Source organism: Benincasa hispida, chromosome 5 (genome assembly GCF_027475165.1).
Source record: "Benincasa hispida cultivar pf3 chromosome 5, pf3_genome.v1.1, whole genome shotgun sequence".
In the NCBI taxonomy this organism is placed as follows: domain Eukaryota; kingdom Viridiplantae; phylum Streptophyta; class Magnoliopsida; order Cucurbitales; family Cucurbitaceae; genus Benincasa; species Benincasa hispida.
This window is the reverse complement of record NC_143482.1, coordinates 59,027,944-59,044,318: the sequence shown is the minus strand read 5'-3', so window position 1 is coordinate 59,044,318 and position 16,375 is coordinate 59,027,944. Positions and strand designations below refer to the sequence as shown.

At 31.8% G+C, this 16,375-nt stretch overlaps 1 protein-coding gene and 1 pseudogene across 1 annotated transcript; both read left to right on the top strand.

The window, feature by feature from the left end:
* Positions 1–645: 645 nt before the first annotated feature.
* LOC120078535 (expansin-like A1) lies at positions 646–2,294 on the top strand. The gene is made up of 5 exons (XM_039032812.2): positions 646–804; positions 953–1,065; positions 1,312–1,490; positions 1,657–1,789; positions 1,893–2,294. Exons 1-5 carry the CDS (start codon positions 684–686, stop codon positions 2,145–2,147), a joined length of 801 nt encoding a protein of 266 aa, XP_038888740.1. The 5' UTR covers positions 646–683; the 3' UTR covers positions 2,148–2,294.
* A 4,946-nt stretch (positions 2,295–7,240) lies between these two features.
* LOC120078595 (expansin-like A2) lies at positions 7,241–10,345 on the top strand (annotated as a pseudogene).
* Positions 10,346–16,375: the final 6,030 nt, after the last annotated feature.

The following is a 16,375-nucleotide window of genomic DNA, read 5'->3' as shown; positions in this document are numbered from 1 at the left end:
ATCATACCGAACGAAATTCAGAGCTATGAATAGGAACCATCAAAGAACAAAGTCGGAGTAAATGAAACAAGTAAACAACATGAAAACGAGCAAAAGAGAAAATCAAACCTCAAATGAAAAATATAAGTTCATCAAGTATTAGTTCTTTTATGTTTTTTTTCCTCCTCTTAGTTCAAATCATGTGAAGTTGGAGAATTCAGACCTTTGATATCTTAATCGAGAGTATATATTTATATCAGTTGAGTTATACTCATGATGATGTTAGCTTGTGTTTAATTTAATGGATAAAGCCACGATATTTTCAATTTGAATGGAATTTCAATATGAAAAGCCTTCAAAGTTTACCTGCGATGATTGAACTTTATGAAAAACAAGGACAATATGAACCATTCAGAAAAGCTACTAAACTTGGTTAAAGATTTTGTACTCATTGTTTCTCTAACCTATTGGCGTTTTTATTTATTTATTTATATATCTTTATTCTCACCTACGTTTGCAGTACAAATCCTGGGTATTAAATATTATTATCAATTCAAATCCCATTTGCCTTGTTCAAAACATTGACCTATTACTTCTTATCCAAGCCTACTTACCTTAAAGAATCTATATAAGCATAAGTTTTTCTTACTTATCTCTCACAACTCATAAAGCATCATTTCTCCCCGGAAAGAAGAAAAAGAAAAATGTATTGGTTTCTCACCTTCTTCTTGCTTGTCTCCTCTACTACGGCTTCTTTTCCTCCCTGTAATCGTTGTGTTCGTCAATCCAAAGCTGCTCATTACTATGAAGATTCACCTACTTCATGTAAAGATTTAGTTTTCATTTCATTTTAATTTCTTTTTGGAAGTTGAATAAGTTTTACACCATTTACATATCATCACAAGTTCATTTTTAGTGGAATGAATGATGAATGCCACTAATTAATTTATTGGTTTTGCTTGATTTGATGTAGATGGAGGTGCTTGTGGTTATGGAAATTTGGCATTGGAAATCTCTCAAGGGTACTTTGCAGCTGCTGTCCCTTCCCTTTATAAGCGAGGAGTAGGTTGTGGCGCTTGTTATCAGGTATGAATGTTTGAAAGATACGTGGGTGCATCCTGAGTTGCACCCATTTTTTTCGGCCCACTTTAACACAAAAAATTAAAAAATATTTATAAAAACAAAGTTTGTTACATAGCAAACTGTGGTTAGACAATTGGTTGCAGCTTCAAGTATTTTTCTTTTCCCTCGATTTTCTTTCAATCGGGTCATTTTTTCTTCCTTAAAACATTATTGATTATGTAACCTAAGAGAGTTGTTTGATTTTTATAGGTAAGATGCAAGGACAAACGTCTATGCAATACAGCGGGGACTAAAATAGTTTTGACAGATCAAAATAATGATAATAGAACAGATATTGTTCTTAGTAAGAAAGCTTTCTCTGCAATGGCTTTAAAAGGAAAAGGTCAACAACTTTTGAATACTGGACTCATCGATGTAGAATACAAGAGGTAATCGAACCACAATCTTCATGGTAACTAACACATTAAATGTTAGTAGAGCTATGCTTGCTTTTGGAATCCAATATATATGGGTTAGTTATTTGTTACATATAGAACTAATTAAAAAAATCAACTCATTTTTTGTGTTTTATAATTACCATTCATGGAATTGCAGGATACCTTGTGAATACAAAAACAAAAATCTGTTGGTACAAGTGGTAGAATGGAGCCACAAACCATATTATTTGGCAATCAAATTCCTATATCAAGGAGGTCAAACAGACATACAAGCGGTTAACATAGCTCAGGTTTGACTAAAATTACATTTTTAAGTACTTTGAAAGTCATTTCATGCAGACTCTTACTATATACCAAATTCAATGCTGATTAACTTGATGTCGACTTTCGTAGGTTGGTTTACCAAAATGGCGGCCTATGAAAAGAAATTATGGACCCATGTGGGATATCAATAGTGTACCTGAAGGAGGATTGCAATTGAGAATGGTAATAACTTCAAGATATGATAATGGAAAATGGATTTGGGCAGGTTCTGTGCTCCCAGCTGATTGGAAAAATGGAGAAATTTATGATACTGGAGTTCAAATTAATGATATTGCTTTTGAATATTGCCCTCCTTGGCAATGTGGTGATGGACAATGGAAATAAAGAAAATAAAGACAAGCCTCAATGCATTCTCCTTTTATTTTACTTGTTTATGTATTTTCTGTTTATTTAAATATATTCAATGATGAAAGAATTCAATGGAGTTCTACTATTTATAAATAAACTACTTAGTATGTTTGAAAGAATTCAATCAGTTAATTTTCTCATCAAAATATAAATCTATAGGTATTATAATTATAATTTCTAAAATTTGGTGACAACATTACAATATTTGGAAATATATTAGTTAAAAGTAGATAAATATATACTAAAACCTCTACAAAAAGAGATCCAACAGGACAGTAAATATATAAAAGCAAACTTTTCTTCCTTTCACAAGTGAATGGATCGAATATAAAAAAATAGAGACACAGTAATTTGAAATATGGCAGTTCATCGTAAATTCGGGACTAAATCCAGTTTCGTGTGAAAGTAAGTTCTACTTTATATAGAGATTACAATGAATAAAAAAAAATTTAGAGTTTACAAAAAGAAAATGTATATTTTCTCCTAGTTGAGCACTTTAACTAAGTTAAAAAAAGATCTGTTTAGCGTCGAGGGATAGGTGTTTTGATGATGGTATTTTTTGTCGTCGGAAATAATTGACTATTCCAACGCTTTGCCTTGTAGGCATTAAGTTAACAAACACCTCCCGACGCGTGAAATGACATGTCGTGATAGAGTTCAAAGAAATTTCATTCAACCTAAATACTAAACATATAAACACAAATTAAAGGTAAAATTAATACCTATTCAAAATCAATTTTAAAAAGTGTTAAAGAACCATATCCAACTAATAAAAGAAAATCCAAAAATGAAACGGTTGAATGAGAAATTTTGGACCATTCACAAATTGTCAGTAATTTCAGATCCTCAAATTTGAAACCAATTAAGAGTTGACATGTGTCCCAAATTGGAGTTGAAGACAAATTGTGATGACGTCACGTAGTTTCATCATGATTGTTGGATCAGATAGGATTAATTTGACCAAATTTGATATTATTATTTGGGTTGAAGTCCAACTAAACCAAAAAATGGGCTGAATTTGACCCAAATGTGTCCAAATCTAACTAATTGGGCCCAAAAGCCAGACCTATGGACCAAACAAGTCTAAGTCCAACTAATCAGGCCGCCAAACCCATGGACCAAACAAGTCTAAGTCCAACTAATCAGGCTCAGGAGCTAGACCCATGGACAAACTAAGCCCAAGCCCACGAGGCCCACCATAGAACGTTATAAATAGAGGTGTTCTCTTCATTTGTGGGGTCAGTAATTCTACATTCCAAAGAGTCCAAAGAGAATTCTCCCAACAATTGGAAGACTCTTAGACTACTTTTAGACTACTGAAGCTGCACACTCCTTGAAGATACAAGTCTTCACGCACTTTACTCCTTCAAGTCAAACACACACATTCAACCGAGAAAGAATCAGAGAATCAAATACTAGAGATCGAACCACAACGCATCAAATCAACATTAACTCCAACTCAAGTTCATTCCACGAAATAACTCCAAAAACCTCGTGCGAACAAAGAAACTTATGATTGAAATTTAGAATTGTTGAAATTTAGATGAGATTTCCACAAAATAAGTTTCTAGAAGTTGACCACAATTGAAAATTGAAGTCCTTTGGAGATAAAAGCTGTAAACCCCGAACTTAGGTTCCCTAGATAAGCATGTTTAGCCAAGGGATGTTATATTACATATTTATTAAGTAGAAATTCATGTTGTTTATAGGACTTATGAATTAAGGGAAGGAAATATATTAAATAAAGAAACTCAATCATTAATCTGGCTGGAGACACTAAGTGTGGGGTGACGTAGCAATCTACTCTTTGAACTCAGGAAGCGGCAACAAGATTAAAAGGGAAGTGAAATTTCAAAAGCATGGTTTCGGCAATTGACAAGAGCAAATTTAGCGAATTCGGTGCCATTTGAGAGCTGGGAGAATCTAGTTTTCAAGGTTGTCTTGCTGGAGAAAGATTGCAAGAGGAGAAGAACAAAAGTGGAGAATTTGCAGAAGAGGCAGAACCACAGATTAATCAGGGCTCGAGATGAAGTTTGAAAGTTCCAAGCTAAACTATAAGAAATTATGGACTGAAATTTTAAGGTAAGGAAGTAACTCAAATCTAAACAAGTTTGTATAAGGAAGTTTCTTGAAAAGAGCTCTGGATTTTGAGTTATGATTTTTTGAAGTTATAACAGGGAATCGGTGCATAAGTAGACAGCTGTTTGTGAAGAACAAGCAAACAGTTCATTGTGGAGAATTATAGCGAGGTTTGGGCATGAAGATCTCGTTTATAAAGGAAATATCGCTGATTTTGTAAGAAGGATCTCGTTGTAGGGGGAAATCTCGCTAGGAATTGAGGTGAGTGTCGCTAAACATTTCACAGGAAAAGTTTGAACTCGCTCTAGAGGATCTCGCTGGTATCGCTCTAGAGGATCTCCCTGGTATCGCTCAGGAGGATCTTGCTAGCATCGCTCAGAGGGATCTCGCTAGCATCGCTCAAGGGGATCTCGCTGACCTCGCTCAAGGGAATCTCGCCAGTAAAGCTGTCTATATTGATGGAAGTTCCTTTAATAAATGAATTATTTGAGGTATTTTACTAGAAATTCTAAGTAGTTTAATCGGGAATTGTATCTTTTCAGGCCAAGAAGAGCTAGAGGAAACGTATAAACCAATAAGTGCCTGATGAAAGGTGAGTGACTAAGTAAACTTAAGGTTTCCAATACTCATGCATATATGATCAAGTAAAGCACAGTGACATTAATGATGTATTTATACTTCCTCAAGCAAAAAATGGTTGGAGAATAACTTAATGCATGTTTCCCGGCTTGTATGTGTGTAACACCGGCTAAGGTATATTGTGTAACTATTACAAAAGCTATGTTTTTGATTTTGATATATGTTTCCTAGAGGAAGGCTATGAGAGAATGAGTTCTTGTATAAATGAGTGGCAATGGAACAACTCTTGTGTAAATACTAGGCAATGGAACTTAATTTGATGTTACAAAATACACATTTGATACCGAAGGACGTTGAGATGGTATCTAACCAATTAGGTACCGAAGGACATTTGAGAAGATACCTGGCCAATTTGATACTGAAGGACATTTGAGAAGGTATTTGGCCAATTTGATACCGAAAGACATATGAGAAGGTATCATAGTAGCTCGATATTGAAGGACAAATTTCAGAAGGTATCTGAGCGAAAGTACCTAAAATATGAGGGTACTTAGTGTGGCCACGTGCACGTAGGCAGTTATGAATGAGAGACCGAAGTATGGGTCTCTTGGTCGGTAATAAACGTTTGGGAGCTAGAGCGTTTAGGTTCGTTCTCAACTAGGGAATAATAATGTTTAATGATGTTAAAGAATGGTTTATAGTTACATATAGAGACAATTGTTTGAGTTTACTCATTGGTATATTTACATGTTTATAGTAATGCTACGATTGTTGCTTTACGATTCTATAGTCACTCACTAAGCTTTTAGCTCACAGAATTTCTGTGTTTTCCCTTTTCAGGTAGCGGTCAGTTTCTTCAAGATTGATCCTGCTGCTGCTTGCCACCAAAAGACTCGGCTTATTAAAAGACTTAGGTTGATGATCTGTTTATGTACACATGTTTTGTGAGGGACTAGGGCTTCCATAGGAATGCTTGGGCCACATGTGAATATTTTTTCTATAAAAGTAATGTCTTGGCAGTATGCATGTATTTATGTAATCTTTGTAGAACCTTAAGGGAGGTTAGCTGTTTGCGTATATTACTAATGAGATGAATAGGTTGGTATTTAGATTAGAAGGCTTGGGTGATGAGTGCTGGTAGTAGGACTAGTAACTACCACGGTCATATCCTCTTCCAGAATAAAAGGATAATCTGGGAGGGGGTGTGACACAAGTATTCTTCCAAGACTTCAATTCCAAGAACATCACGTGCTCCGCTTCCTCAAATCAGGCGTACACATTCAAATGAGAGAGAATAAGAGGATCAAGTATTAGAGATTGAACCACATCACATCAAATCAATATCAATATCAACACCAACTCAAGTTCAACTCCATGAAACAAGTTTCTCTGGAAGCCTCGTGCGAACACTAATCCTCCAAGAAGATCAACAGGCCCAAAGATCGATCATTCAATAAGATCAACAAGCCCAAAAGTCGATCATCTAAGAAGGTCAAAGGCCGATCAACCAAGAAGATCAGTTAGTTTAAATATTAAAGTTTATTTTGAACGCATCAAAGAATCATATATTAGAGATTGTACTTGCTATACTAAAATCAATACAAATACGAAGTTCAAATCCACGAAACAAGTTTCTCTAGAAACCTCGTGTGAACAAAAACATATACCCATTATCAAGTCACATACCTCTCAAACTTTAACTGCAAAATTGAGTAGATAAAGATTGCCCCATTTGGTAACTAATTCATTTTTCTTTTTTAGTTTTTGAAAATTAAACCTACTTCATCCCCATTTTTTTACAATGATTTGCATCTTTATCAAGTACAGTGATTGAATTTTTAGTCAAATTCCAAAAACAAAAACAAGTTTTTAGAAGTTAATAGGCCCCGTTTAGTATATGACATTTCGTTTTTTGAACTTGTTTTTGTTTTTGGAATTTGACTAAGAATTCAATCACTGTACTTGATAAAGATGCAAATCATTATAAGAAATGAGGATGAAGTAGGTTTAATTTTCAAAAACTAAAAAAGAAAAATGAAATAGTTATCAAATGGGGCAGTCTTTATCTACTCAATTTTGCAGTTAAATTCCAAAGTGATGATCGAAAATGCCTATAATAGGTTCTATTATAGAAGTGTCATACAAAATTTATGATCGAAATTTTGTTGCCTTCGAAAAATGATATTTTGTTGCCTTACTCAATATCATTTCGATCATTAAGAAATGATGCTTCTAATAGAAGTGTCATAAATGGAAATCCATTCACAAAAAAGCAAAAGCAAACCCAATTTGTCTTGAATTAGGCAAAAATTTCACAGTAATTATCCAATCTTTGAGACACCTATATAAGTATCATCATCCTCATGCCTTCTTCCTCACACTCATTCATCTCATACACTTTCCTTACCAAAATGACTTGGTTTCTTAGATTTCTCTTTCCCTTTTTCATCTCTTTTTTTCATCTCTTCTGTTACTGCTTGTGATCGATGCATTTTCCAATCTAAAGCTAGCCATCTTTACGAATTGCCTACAACATGTAACCGAATATTATTCGTGGTTTTTATTTTATAAAAACAAACTTGCATGCATACGCAGTGGCACTCATTTATTGCAACTCAACTCAATGATCCAATCCTAGTTTTATCATTTGACACAAACTCTTCCTTTTTTTCTTCTTCAAATATACTCGGGTTCATCACATATGATCTTTGTACAACCCACCTAGCTATCCCATCACAAATTGTCATGTGTCAAATTTCTTTTTACTAAAAAATAGTTTATTTTTTTTTATTTTTTTTTATTTTTTTTATTTTCCCTTTACAATTGAAAAAGGAGAGTGCATCCAAGTATTACTTTTTGTTTTGTTTTGTTTTTTTTTTTTTTTACTATTTTTGAGTTTTTTTTTTCTATGGTATAGTTGGTGTGAGCTGCAAAACAGATGGGTGCAACCTAAGATCCATTCAAGTATTATTTTTTTTATTATTATTATCTTTGAATCTTAGCTCTCTCTCTTTTTCATCTTCTACTATTATTTGTGATCGATGTATTTTCGAATCTAAAGCAAGTCATCTATATGAATCATCTACTACGTGTAAATAAATATTATTTATATGTTTTTTAATTGTAGAAAAATACTTGCATACATACTCGATTGCACTCAGTTTTTGCAACCCAACTCGGTGATGTAACCCTAGTTTGTCATGTGGTGCAAACTCTTTCTTCTTCTTCTTTTTTTTTTTAGAAAAATACTTACATGTATCTTGAGCTGTACCTATCTTTGTACAACCCACCCAGGTATCTAATCAGAAATTACCACATGGTGAACTTTTCTTTTTTTAAAGAAATAGTTTATTATTTTCTTTTTCCTTTGTGATTGAAAGCGAGAGGTTGACAACATCCAAATATTACTTTTTGTTCTTTTATTATTGTATAGTTGTAAAAAGATGGGTGCACCCTAAGATCCACTCAAATATTATTATTATTATTATTATTATTATTATTATTATTATTTACTATTTTTGGGTTCTTTCTACTGTGAAGTTTGGGGGTGAGTTGCAAAAAGATGGGAGGAAACCAGGATACAACTAATTGCATTTTTATTTTACCTTTCATTTAAAACTGTTAAAATATATAATTTTTGTATATATTATATTTGACATTTCAGATGGGGGAGCATATGGTTATGGAAACTTGGCATTGCAGTTCTCTAATGGCTTCTTTGCAGCTGCTGTGCCTTCTCTTTATAAACAAGGAGCTGGTTGTGGGGCTTGCTATCAAGTAAATAAATACATCTATTTTTTTTTTCTTTGAAATTAAATACTTTGATGATATTGAAAAGTATATGGTTATTAATTAAGTATAATATTTGTAGGTAAGGTGCAAAAATAGAAGGCTTTGCAATACAGTAGGAACTAAGGTGGTATTGACAGATCAAAATAATGACAATGTAACAGACCTTGTTCTTAGTCCAAAGGCTTTCTTTACTATGGCTCTCAATGGTAAAGGTTCAGATCTTTTGAATCTTGGAGTGGTTGATGTTGAATACAAGAGGTGAGCTTTCAATTATTTATAAAATTAGATTATTAAAATAATAAAAATGTTATAATATCATTTTAGTCCATCTACTTCGAGAGTTGTTGAATTTCAGTTCTTATACTTTCAAATGTCCATTTTAGTATTTGTAATTTTAATAAATCTTAAGTTTAGTCCATACTATTCGTACTTATTGTCTATTAGTATTTTCACAATAAATTTTAGAAACATATTTACATAATATGCATTTTCTTGCTTGAAAACAATTATTATTATTTAACCAATCTTGATTTTAAAAAAATAATTTTGAGAGATTAAATTTAAGATTTATTGAAAGTATAGAGATTAAACTTTGACAATTGAAAGTGTGTACATGGATAGAAATTTGCCCATTGTTTTAAAAATACTCTTATTAGTTCTTTAAAAAGTTGCAATGTTACCGTTGATTTCATATGAGTTTTTGAAAGTATAGAAATCTTTAAAATAATGGACAAAAAATCGATATGACGACGGTCAATAGGACGCTTTGTTAGGAATAGGTTGGGAGAAACGACATTCACACGCCGATGTTTCATCAACATTCTAACAATTTTCATACTCTAAGAAGTGCAGTTTAATTTTTGAAATGTTTATGAAAATTGTAAAGAGAAATATTGCAACTTTTGAAGAGTACTTTTTAAAAACATAAGGCAAAGTTTAGGGATATATATAATTTAGCCAATTTTTTAATGATATATAACAACAATATACCTTTAACTTTATGTATATATAATAAAAACAAATATCTATACGTATAATGATTCTTTTATGGACAGTTGCAAATATAGACATTAGACCCAAAATATTAGTAGATATAACATAATGTAAAAAAATTGCAAATATGGATAAATTTGAATAGTCTATTAGTGATAGACGATATTACTGATAGAAGTCCATTGGCAAGAGTCTATAAACGATAGAAGTCTATCAACGATGGAAGTCTATCGCTAATAAACTTGTCTATATTTGCATTTTTTTAAACTAATGTTATACACTTGATTATTATTCATAAAAATGTTACCAATTGCAATTACCCTTCTTTTATTTTGATAGGGTGCCATGTGAATATCCAAACAAAAATTTGTTTATGAGAGTGGAAGAATCAAGTTACAATCCATTCAAGTTGGCAATAAAATACTTCTACCAAGGTGGCCAAACAGACATGGTTGCTGTTGATATTGCTCAAGTTGGGACCTCAGATTGGAGCCATATGAAGAGAAGTTATGGAGCTGTTTGGGAAACAGACAATGTACCTGAAGGTGCATTACAATTGAGAATGGTGGTGACTTCTGGATACGATGGAAAATAGGTTTGGGCAAAGTCCGTACTTCCTGCAAATTGGAAAGCTGGAACGATTTACGATTTACGATACTGGAGTTCAAATCAAAGATATTGCCCAAGAGAGTTGCCCTCCTTGGCAATGTGGTGATGCACAATGGAAATAAAGAAAAACTTTATAAATATATATGTAAAAAGTTTATAAATAGATATGTAATATTGACGATGGAGGGAAATGATTCATCTACATGCGATAATAAAGAATTCAATAGAATTCTATTCTTATTAAATTAATAATAAAATATTTTAAACATTGATTATGTCTTTGATTCTCTTTTCATTATTTTTCTGCCAAATAGACATTAGTTTTTTATGTTAAAAGTGACTGGTTGTTATTGTTGACATATAGTCCTCCCCTTAGGTTGGAAGTTTTGATTCTCACGTATCTCCACACTACTACAAAAAAAAACATTATTTAATATTTTTATGAAAAAAATGTCAAGTAATATATAAAAATGTCAAAAATAATGAAAAAGGCGGAGGAATTGTGAATTTTTCAGATATTTTTCACGTTGACTAAGTACATGATAGTTAAAAATCGTAAAGTTTAATTTTCTTTTCTTGTCATTTTTAAAACCTCAAGTATAACTAATTTTCTTAAAAACTAAAAAATCCTCGTGTGCAAATTTGGCTTCCATCGTATATGGAAAGAAAATTGATCGACACTCGTGCTTTTCGCTTCATCGTCCTCCATCGTCTTCAAAGTTCTTCCCAAAAGTTAGGGTTTGACGCTTGCAATCGGTCCCTTTATGGTTGCAATCGGTAGTTCCACGCTGCTATATCGACGATAGTACTGACACAAACCCTTTATAAGTTCAATTCATACATTTTGATTCTACTTGCTTTCTTCTTCCTAAAATGGATGGTGCTCCTCTGTAGTTTAGGTTTTTCAGTTCTTTGTAATTGATGGTGCTCTCTCTTACTGATGTTTGTTTCTTTTTTCTTACTAGTTTTATCTCTTTCTCTTCTAGTGTTGGTCTCTGCTTTCTTAGTTGATCTTGTTTTATTTGGAGATTTTTGGCATTGTTCTTGCTCAAATGTGAATCATATTTTAGTCCTAAAATGTTTGTTCGGTCCTATTTGATGTTTTATTTGGAGATTTTTGGCGTTGTTCTACTCTAGTTTTTACTAGAACGTTTGTTTGGTCCTAAAATTTGTTCAAATCATAAAGATAGAATTGATTGGTTTTACGAACTTTGCATTGTATTTTCTAGATTCACCCTTAACTAGAATTATACGTATACTATGCTAAAGACCCAGAGAAAGCTAAAAATTTAATAGAATGTTTGATCCAAAGATACTTATGTAAATGTTTGCATTGAAAATTAATTAGTAAGTAACAAATTTCTTTAAACATCGATGTTATTTGGTCAACAAATCTCACTATCTCTAGTAGTCATCACCTAGGACATGACTTTGGTCAAAGTTGTCACCTATTTTGTTACCGACACTTTATTTATGGAAAATTAATTAGTAAGTGGCATTTGTAGGTGCCATTTTTTTAATATAAAGGACAAAATTTTATCGAAAGTTAACCATCCTGTAAACTCTTTGGCTTGGAAGTTAGTAGATTTTATGTGGCCAGACTTTGGTTCTGAACCTAGAAATCTTTGTTTAGCATTGTCAGCCGATGGAATAAACCCACATGGTGAAATGAGTTCTAAATATAGTTGTTGGCCCTTAGTGATGGTTATTTAATCTTCCCCCATGGTTGTGCAAGAAAAATGAAGTTCATGATGCTATCAATGTTGATATCGGGTCCAAAGCAACCAGGGTATGACATTGACACATACTTAGCACCTAATTGAAGATTTAAAACTCTTATGGGAAAATGGTGTTGAATGCTATGATGCTTATCAAGAAGAACTATTCAATTCAAAGGCAATTTTTTTATGGACAATTAGTGATTTTCCTGCATACAGAAATCTTAGTGGATGTAGTGTGAAAGGGTATAAGACATGTCCAATTTGTGAAGATAATACGTCTTATATAAGATTGAAATATGAGAATAAAATAGCATACCTTAGACATTGAAAAATTCTGATGCGCAAGCATCCATACCGACGTCAAAAGAAGTCATTTAATGGTCAAAAGGAGCTTGGAACAATGTTTGTACCTTTTTCTGAAGAGACTATATATTCAAGAACAAAAGATCTTGAATTTTCAAAAGGGAAGAAGAAGAATAAAAAGTAATTTGTGAAAGGAAACACAAAGAGTTGTTGGAATAGATTATCTTCTTTTTTTTTTTAGCTACCATATTGAGAAAATCTTCATGTTAGACATTGTCTAGATGTGATCCAGATTGAAAAAAATGTTTGCATGAATATATTGGGCACGCTTCTTGATATTTCCAAAAAAGTTAGGATGGATTGAATGCTAGATGTGATTTAGTCCATTTGAAAATTCGATCAGAGCTCTCACCTATTAACATGGACAAAAAAATCTTCATTGTGTTTTGAAGACATTGTCAGAAATGAAGGTTCTTAAAGGTTATTCTTCCAATGTTAAAAACTTGTGTCAATGATAGATTTAAAACTTAATAGTATAAAATCTCATGATTTTCATGTAATCTTACAACAATTGTTTCCTATTGCGATAAGATCTGTGTTTTCAAAACATGTTTGGTATGCAATAAGTCGGTTGTGTATATTTTTCAATCTTATAATAAAGTTGTAGTTGTGCAACAATTGGAAAAGTTGAAAGAAGATATTGTGTTGACCATGTGTTTACTTGAGAAATATTTTCCTCCTTTATTTTTCACCATCACGATGCATCTTGTAGTACACATTGTTAGATAAATCAAACTTTGTGGGCCTATATATCTACTATGGATGTATCCCTTTGAAAGATTCATGAAATTTCTAAAAAGATACGTGAGAAATTGACATCGTCTAGAGGGTTGTATTGCTGAAAGTTATATAGAAGAAGAAGTTATTGAATTTTGATAGACTTTTTATAAGGATTGGATCTTATTGGATTTCGCACTGACCAATTAGATGACTGTTTAGACAATTCAAGCATTGGTAGACTATTGCTTATCGAAATTTCTTTCAAACCTGAACAAGATCTTCTATACCAAGCTAATCGATATGTTTCGAAAAATTCAATTGATATGCAACCATATATAGAGTAATTTTCAACGATCTAACTATATTATATATGTAAGTGTGAACCTTTGTTTTTCATTGAATTTTATCATATAAACCTAACTATATTATAATGTTTCAAAAAGTAAACATATTATAGTATTGCAATTACAATACCCAAGTAGAGTCGCTTATCAAAAATGGATTCAAGAAGAACACAATCGAACTTTCATACCTTGGTTACGAGAAGAGGTAAAAAGTTAAACTTAACTATCTTACAGATACTTTTCTATACAGAAAAATAATCATTAATTATGTTGAGGTAAAATTCATGGTAGGTGGAAATTGAGATTTCGATGGGAAATGTTGAAGTTTTAGATAACTTGAGGTGGATTGCTCATGGTCCTCATCCTTTTGTGATTATATATAATAGTTATGTCATTAATGAATTTCGCTATCACATAAAGTCTTATGATAAGAATCGAAGTGTACAAAATAGTTGAGTTAGTTTAGTGGAAAAAACAATGCAAGTGTCCAGTTCAAAAGATAAAAATCCCGTCATTGGAGATATATCTTTTTATGGAGTGAATCAAGACCAGGTAAAACGTCCACACATTGCGTTTGTGTGTTCAAAAGAAGGAAGGGTTCAATTTGAAGAGCTTAGCCAAGAGAAAGAAGTGCTTTGTTTGTACATTAAATAATTGGAAGCTATTCAAATGACACAAGGTGAAATGACATCTGCACATGGATCTTGCTCTAAACCAAGATTGGCATATGAGATTGAATATGAAAATAAATTGAAAAAGAAGGTAAAAAAAGAAGGTGAAGATGAATGATGTTATGCAAGAGGACAAGGTGAATATGGACATGATCATTCTGAACGATGAACATGAGAATTTCAAGAACGGACGCAAACATGAACAAACTTTAGAGGTAATTAGTTAAGTTTGTTCAATTTGTTGTACTAGTTTATGTTTTTTTTATGAATTCCATATTGTCGCATTAATGACTTTCATAGACTTTCATATTATTACTTTATGATCACTTTGTTACATTAAGATAAAACTTCAATGATGGTTGGTAAGGAAAAAGATGTTGTCTGTGAGTCTACAATCAATTTGCCCTTTAAAATCAATACTTAGGTTTGTTGAAAAGGTAATGGCCAAAGAGTCTGCATTTCTTTCTAACTACCTGTTGAGCTGTTTGGTATCAGTAGAAGGAGTTGTGTTATGCAGGAGGATATTATTGACTTCTGTAGCATGAGATAAGTTAAGACTTTGACGTTGGTTGCATATATGACGTAAGAAATATAATTTCATTTGTTTAGGTACTCAAATTTATTATAGGTACTCATTTATTAACTTTTAATCTTTTTAGGTACTTGCACTCAAAAGAAGTTTCAAATCACATATTTGTTAACCCATCCCTTATATCTGTTGGACAAATCACTCAAAAAATTAGGGCTCGGAAGCTATGTAGTAGATTAATGGCTTCACAAGAAAACCAAATCATTTTTGCACCTTTTAATTCAGGGTAAGTAAAGTTTTACTAGTCAATTCATTCAAAGTTCTTGTACTAATATTAAACATATACTACTTGTATTTTATTTAGTGGTCATTGGGCACTACTGACTATTAACGCGTATAATGATATCATCTATTATCTTGATTCATTACAAACATCATCTCAAGTAGATATCAAATACATAACAGACACGTAAGTTAACTTCTTATCCTATGCTGCTTTTCGTCATTTTAAAGTTGACTTTATTTTACTGTTTTATGGGTATTACATGGCAATAGGGCTATTGTGATCGTTTGATCCCAAAAATATATTCATAAAGGTCGAAAACAAATATTACGGAAAACCGTAAAGGCAAGTATAAACATATTTTAGTTCATATATATGTAGGTTATTCCTAGTGTGTATGCAACATAAATTATTTTAGTTTATATAGTATTACAGTATCCTTTACAAGTTGGAACCACTAAATTTGGATACTATGTGATGAGATACATGAGAGATATTATCACAAAAGGGAGCAAAATAGTCACAAATTCAGTTTGTTGTTAATTAATACCTATTTGCATTATTCTCAATAGTTCAAAAATTTAACATTTGACAAAACATGTATTGACTTCAATTTTTGACTTCAATTTTTGGGCTTTGTATTAGATTGATACGAGGGACTCTTACAGTCAATTTGAGTTGGACGAGGTGCGAGTAGAGCTAACTGAATTTTTGGGTTCCCACATGTGATGGTGACGATTTGCATTTTTTTGGATATTAACATTCAATTTTTTGAAGATAAGGCTTAGGCATATATTGTTGATATTGGATATAGTGATAGAATGTTCATATTATAATTTTGGAAACGTGTGTGTTGATCATATGGAGTACCTAAATCTATATAGTTGGTGTAATTTTGGAATTGTAGATATTTGGATTTGTTCTTTTGGGATTTTAGTTTATATTTGGGATTGAACATTCTTTTTGAAACTGTTCATATGCATGGTGGGTTGATAGTCTTCTATAGAACATACAAATTAGCTATATTGTTCGTGTTTGGACTTTATTCTAAATTTTATAAACATTTTATGTTGTAAGTATATATGACGACAACTATGTTTAAGGATGCACTTTTCTTAGCTAGGTTGGTGAAAAGTTTCAAATGATTGAACAAATTAAAAAAGTTCAATATATGTGTTGTTTGTAATTTCTATATCATTGTTGAATTTCAAAATTGGAAATTTTACGGGTAATTTCTAATAATACAATTTTTTTTTTTAAAAAAAAAAAGCTTGACGAGGTCGTAGGTTCAAGTCTTGCCAATGTTTTTTTTTGTTTTCCTTTGTTCTTTGTATTTTTTTAATTAATTAGATTAATATAAATTAGTTATATTAATTTAATTCATTTTAAAGTGTAAAAATTAGTCCAATTTTTACTGTTTAAGTTAATTTAAATATGTATTGGATGTATGTTTAGATTAATGTTTGAATTCATATTACATATTGTATGTTATATAGATTCAAAAATTCTCACCTTAGGATA

What these genes read in the sequence shown, in the direction of transcription:
- LOC120078535 (XM_039032812.2), top strand. Translation starts at nt 684, where the DNA reads ATGTATTGGTTTCTCACCTTCTTCTTGCTTGTCTCCTCTACTACGGCT. An exon ending in TGAAGATTCACCTACTTCAT is followed by an intron (nt 805 to 952) that starts GTAAAGATTTAG and finishes GATTTGATGTAG; the next exon opens with ATGGAGGTGCTTGTGGTTAT. An exon ending in GTTGTGGCGCTTGTTATCAG is followed by an intron (nt 1,066 to 1,311) that starts GTATGAATGTTT and finishes TGATTTTTATAG; the next exon opens with GTAAGATGCAAGGACAAACG.